We start from the raw sequence: 6283 nt of genomic DNA, 5'->3' as shown, positions 1-6283 counted from the left end.
ATATTATCTTATAGCGAATTATGATTGAGGACCCTTTTTTCCCCCAAAATACATAAAGTTATGAGGAAAAACAGGCCAAAATGTCAAGATGGGCAATGAGGAAGCTTTGTGTCAATATAACTATATCTCCGGGTTTCGGGGACCCATCAGACGGTGAGACGTCAGGGCAATACAAAAAAAAATTGGGGGCAAAAAAAAAAAGGGGGAGAGAGCTTATTATCGCCCAATTATTGCTTTTATCCCAAACTTTCTCCGGCAAAACATTTTCCTCTTTTGAACTGTAACTTTGTACTATTTTGGGATTCAATAAAGCACACACTAAAAATCACTTGTCCTTTTTGCTTCAAACTGCATGTGAAAAAACTCTACCCAAGAAATGTCACGACAGAATTTGATGTTTAATTTCCATTGTATTCTTTGCCTATCTACTTTTGGTGATTGAACGAATAATTTTCTTTGTATAAAAATAGTTAGCAGTAGCACTCCTTCCTTTTTTGTATTTAGGCCCACTGGAAAATGACCAAAAAAAGATAATAGAGACAAGTGAATGGATGGTTGGTTTAGTGGTTTCTGTCGACCTGCATTCGCCTCCGTGGACCTACTACTTGCAGGTGGATTGTCAATTTCTTCCCTCATCTCTTCCCCAATTTCTTCCCTTAAAAGTGGTCCAATTGCCAATGGAGAAAACACACACGACGAGTACCCATCAAACTTCTCTCCATGGTCCGGCTGGCCAGACATGCCGTAGACCCTACTTTTGTTATGAAATATGGACGAGCTTTCCGGACTCATGCTGAAAGGACAGGCTAGTTATCTCCGCTTGTCACTAAACAAGTCAGAGGCCTAATTGGGTTTTCAGTCCCTGCAAACTTTCACCATAGATTCACCCACTTATTGTTTCAACCAACCAAGAACTAACATGTCTTCATTATCTGCCCAATATCTTCACGTCTGTGTGTCACAGTGCTGGTTTTGGAGGATCCAATCAGTTGGTTTAATTTAGAGAAAGATTTAAAATAAATAAATATAAATAAAACTTTCAGTAAATAAAGTCCTCACTTTTTGAACCTCATAAGATTAATTGATGAACTGTTGTTTTTATTGTGTATTCTGCCAATATTCAACACAGACAATGATAGTGAGAAAATTGTAAACCAAAGTGCATGACTAGTGTAATGGAACACTCGAAGATCAAGAGCAGAGAACAAGTAGTGGAAGATGACCATAAGACAAACTGACGCTAGGATTAATAAAAAGTGAACTTAACCACTGTAACTCAAAAGCCATTTAATCAAATCTTTTGGTAATGAATACAATACAAAGACCACATTTTAAAAAGGCACATTTTAAGAGGCACTGGCTAGTATTGGTAATTACTCCAAATAATCTTTAGCATAAAAACTTACTTGGTAACGAGCATTGAAGAGCTTTTGATAGTATAAAACATGTTGAGAAACGGCTCCCTTTGAAAACATGTTCACACAGATTGTTATTTTATGCATATGTTGGGACACCCAATGAGAACACAGGTCTTTGAAAAATACCAAATTTGTCCAGTTCCTTTAAACCCATCTTACTTCCTCATGCACTAGCTCTCCGATCCTCCTATACATGTTTTAAATCGAGGCCAGGCCTTGGATAACATTGCCTACGTTGTATGTTGCCCTGGCCTTGGATAACATTGCCTACATTGTATGTTGCCCTGGCCTGTTGCCCTGGCCTTGGTGCCCTGGCCTTGGTGCCCCTAAGTTTGTACAATAATACAAAATAATAATTGTCGGTTTTCATTATGTGATTTTCACACCCGAATGGCTTCTCAAAGTGCTCCAACATCACAGCTTTGATGTTTTCTATTTGAAGTAGCCCTTTGCAAAAAAAACATGCTCTTATCATAAAATTCCATGCCATAGCAGCCAAAATATTGTATCTTATATCTTATTTTGAGAAAAGATAATTATCTGTTGCAAACTACTCACCAACCAAAATGGTGTTATGGCATAAATGCAAAAAATACCTGGGCCCAGTTTCGTGGCTCTGCTTACCGTAAGCACAAAATCGGTGCTTACGGAAGCAGGGAATTCTGTGCTTACGGCAAGCCTATTTCACGGGTTACCTGCGAATTTTGGCTTCTCCGCGTTACTAGGCATTCTACGCTTACAAGGCTAGCGCAGAAATTCGGCGCTTGCAATAAAGCGGGGAATCGTGATCGTAAGCGCAGAATTCGGCAGTAAGCAGACCCATGAAATTGGGCCCTGATGTTTCAACAAATTAGCAGAGTCTTTCTAGCCTGCCCGGAAGCTGCTTAGGTAAAAATGTCAGGCCACTAACTTTGAAAGGTAAATAATTTACTGATAAAGGCCTAAGGGTTTGAAACAATTCAGTCACAAATAGGGGCCAAGAAGCACACTCAATTTCCTGAAAAGTACATGTAAGGGCACATGAGTTTGAAACAAATGGATAATTCAGTTTGTAGAGAGACATCACAACATTCCAGAGGTCACATAATCCAGAGGATTTTATTGCACTATCCCCACTTCCAGGCAGTTGCCCTTCAGCTGTAGCAAGAAGAGAATTACATGGCATAGCAAGGTTTCCGCCAAATTGCATATTTTTGACTTGAATTGAGGCTGGTCAGAGTGGACTGAGGTTCAAGCCTTGGTCCCAACACGGGCCCAATTGGAGGCTGTGTCTCATGGTAAAGGTTTTGTGATTCATGGTGCGTGACAATACAATAAATCCATGACACGTGCTTTAAAATATTCTCATTGTCACAACAAAACAAAACAAACATCTTAATTTTTTTTTCGAGGGGGGGGGGGGGTTGAAACTTAACAATCAGAGAATTTCACTTAAGTCCTTAGGTGGTAGGTATGCAGACTCAACCTGGACCAGATCAGTAGCACAGGCGTTCAAGAGATGTTTTAGTGACTTCTTCTCTTGCTGATAATCGTCCCAATGTCTTGAGGCTTTATTCTGTACAGCCTTGTTAGATTCCTCCTGAGGTCTACTCAGCTTTCCATCGTATATGATCATAACCTGTAAGGTCACCGTTTTAGCTTCACCGTACAACTTTTGCACCAAGGAGTTTAGCGGAAGTCGTCCTTTCTTGCCTATTTTGCTCAGACGGTCATGCCAGTTGTGAAGGTCGTTGCTTGTTCGATACGGCTGCATGTACACACTCCATGCTGATGGTGACCACAGGCACTTATCACCTTCAACCCACGTTGCCTCAACGTAGTTCAGGAGTTGATGCACTAACCCTGTGGTGGCCTTCTGCTGTAGCTTTGTGAGCATCTCTGGTACGAGTTCAGCTGGGATGAATGGTAGGGCCATGAGTTTCCTCATCAGCTTAAACACCTTGGGATCTTCTAGGTAACTCAGATGAAGCCCAAAGGCTTTAATGTTACCCCAAATAGTCTGGATCCAATGGTAGGCGCTACCAACACATTCTAGATTTGGGATGGCGTCATTAAGGCCCCTCCACAAGTTGGTATCATACTCAAGCATGCACTCTGTCACACAAATGCCATTGGGAACTGCCTCTTTTAACGCATTAAACACAATTGTAAAGTCCTTTCTCCGTTTGCCAGACATAAGAGCAAATAGCAAAGGCACAACTTTGGCTTGGTGATTTTTATTCACAAAGCCGTGGACAGACAGCAACAGCTTGAAGGGTGACTCCACAATCTTTGTGCTTACATCTATGTACCAATGTGTCATATGAGAGAGAAGTTGTAACTGGTTATTGGTCGCCAGTAGAAAATGACTTTTCTTCCCGCGATTGACAACTTTCGTGACAAAGTTCTCTGGGACTGAGCCATTTTGAAAGTTAAAATCTCTTTCTTTAATTCGCTTCCTCATATGTGTGGCGGCATGGTCAATATAAGAAGGAGGCAACATGCTATGAGGGAGTTCCTGGTTGCCTACATTTGCATTGCGTACTTCATCTACAATCTTGTTTGCCGACAAAGGTTCTTTCTTGGCCTTCATCTTAACTTGAGTGATAACTTTCTCCACAACATAACGTCCTGGAATGCCTGGATGTATGTGTTCAAATGGCCCTTTCTTGAAGTGTTTATCACGCTGTGTGACTGTAGCCCGGCAGTACGTGGTCTTGTTCCGGACAGAACACCTCCATAATGTACTCCTTTTGCTCTTTGACTTCAAGGTATAGGTGTACCCACCGGCATTGTCAATCAATCTGGGATGAAGTCTCTGAGATGAACTCCGTATGATGGTGTAACCGCCTCCTTGTTCTGTCTCATCAGTCTGTCCATCGTATAGCACTTGGCCATCAGTGGCTTGAGGTTGGAACATCACAACATCGGTGGTGGACTCCTGTTTAATTCATTACAAAAGATACAACAACAAAAGCAAAGAAGTAATTTATAACATAATCACGCAATTACTTGCATTTATTTTCGGGGTGTTTTGTAATAGCAATCTTTTCAGGCAATTGAGGCTAAACATTATTTTTTCCGCCTTCTCAATGGGAAAAAAAAATGGAAATCAGACTTAAATAGGAAAGTCATCAAACCTGTAAATATGCACACACAGACAAAACTTCATTGACAACTAGTGCTATGTATATAAAGCAAAGAGCTTAGTTTACCCTTAGTTTACCCAAGCTTTCCACTAGTTTACCAAACTGCTAGTTATGTCTACAGTCAGCACAACTTATTGAACTTTAACCTTTGACAGACTTACCATCCTGACTTGTCAGGATTTCATTCTCAGACACCGGCAGTGTTTTGAGTGCAACACCAAGCACTCCTGGGGACCCAGTCTATTGCCTCATTGTATTCTGGGCTATGAATCTTTAAAAAATATGGAGGTTTTTCTTTCTCTGGCAGTCTTGAGCAGTGCTGAACCTCACAGATCCCATGTGGGCGTGCCGAGGGTGTTCCAGTCACTAAACTTGCAGATGTCTCAACATCCGTTTAGTTATCTGTTGAATAAGGAAACATTGATCAAGGAACATGTATTACAATTCAGAAAAGAATAACGCTGAATGGAAAATCAGCTGGGCTTGGCCTTTTTTTTTTTTGGGGGGGGGTACTTCTAGAACCTATAAGGCTCCCCCGTGACCCTTATAGGGGTCTAATATTTTGGGCCTCCTTAACGCTATATGCTTTTCAAATCAGCGTTGATAGGTGAAAGTTTTACGAACGTTAGCCAGCAATAACTGAAGTTTCTTTTGTACTACACTACCAAAACTTTCCCCACATAAGTAGGATTTGAAACTTTGCATGGTGGAAGTAAGATATAGAAAGGTTTGCGGTAACACCATGTAATAACAATCTCTAAATGAGTTGGGGTGGTTCTGAAAAGAACCGTTGGATTAACTCAGTTGGATTAGAGTTAATCCAACGGTTCTGAAAAGAACCGTTGGATTAACTCAGTTGGATTAGAGTTAATCCAACGGTTCTTTTCAGAACCACCCCAACTCATTTAGAGATTGTTATTACATGGTGTTACCGCAAACCTTTCTATATTTCCCCACATACTCAATATACATTCATAATGCTTGCATTTCCTATTTGTTGAGTGAAGTTTAAAAACATCGTCAAAAAATAAAGCATTGAGCATATTGAGAAGTCAAAAAACGTGCGATGCTCCAAAAAACAACAGTGAGTACCGAGCAGAAAATTTCATTTTTTGAAGATGTTTTTTAATTTAACTCTACAAAAAAGAAATAGTATACACAAGCATCATGAATGTTAGCCCTGGTAGGACGTCAGTCAGTACCTCCATGGTCAGTGCCACTGCAAAGGAGGAGTCCAACCTGACCTAGCTACATGAATGTATATCGAGTGTGTTGGATAAGTTTTGGTTGTGTAGTAAAAATTAAAAGGAAACTTCAGTTATATTAATGGCTAACGGTCGTAAAACTTTCATCTATCAACGCCGATTTCAAAAACGTATAGCGTTAAGGAGGCCCAAAATATTAGACCCCTATAATAAGGCTCACGGGGAGCCTTATATTAATTATATCAAAGTTTCTAGAACTTGTGAAGTACAGTGCCCCCAGCAGTGGAGACGATTTTTCTCAGAAATAAACAACAATGGACAGACCAAAAAATACTAATATAAATCTATCTATCACTATCACTTCAGTCTCCCTTTGCACTACTAAAAATCACAAAATAAACTCACTAAAAAAGTAAGATTCACAGTCGAACTTCACTTCCTTGCTGCTGCAGCTATAGTCGTCCATCCCATTCTGAATTCCTTGTTGTTTGTTGACTGTCATTTGTAGTATAGCGCCACCAAGCGCTTAAAC

The 6283-nt window shown here is 40.3% G+C and overlaps 1 protein-coding gene across 1 annotated transcript; it reads right to left on the bottom strand.

The window, feature by feature from the left end:
• Positions 1-2808: 2808 nt before the first annotated feature.
• On the bottom strand, positions 2809-6242 carry LOC117293179. The gene is made up of 3 exons (XM_033775398.1): positions 6157-6242; positions 4708-4948; positions 2809-4338 (listed from the first exon to the last, which is right to left on the bottom strand). The coding sequence occupies exons 2-3, from the start codon at positions 4708-4710 to the stop codon at positions 2836-2838; spliced, it is 1506 nt and encodes a 501-aa protein (XP_033631289.1). The 5' UTR covers positions 4711-4948; positions 6157-6242; the 3' UTR covers positions 2809-2835.
• Positions 6243-6283: the final 41 nt, after the last annotated feature.

Source organism: Asterias rubens, chromosome 8 (assembly GCF_902459465.1).
Source record: "Asterias rubens chromosome 8, eAstRub1.3, whole genome shotgun sequence".
NCBI lineage: Eukaryota > Metazoa > Echinodermata > Asteroidea > Forcipulatida > Asteriidae > Asterias > Asterias rubens.
This window is presented reverse-complemented; position numbering and strand designations above follow the sequence as displayed.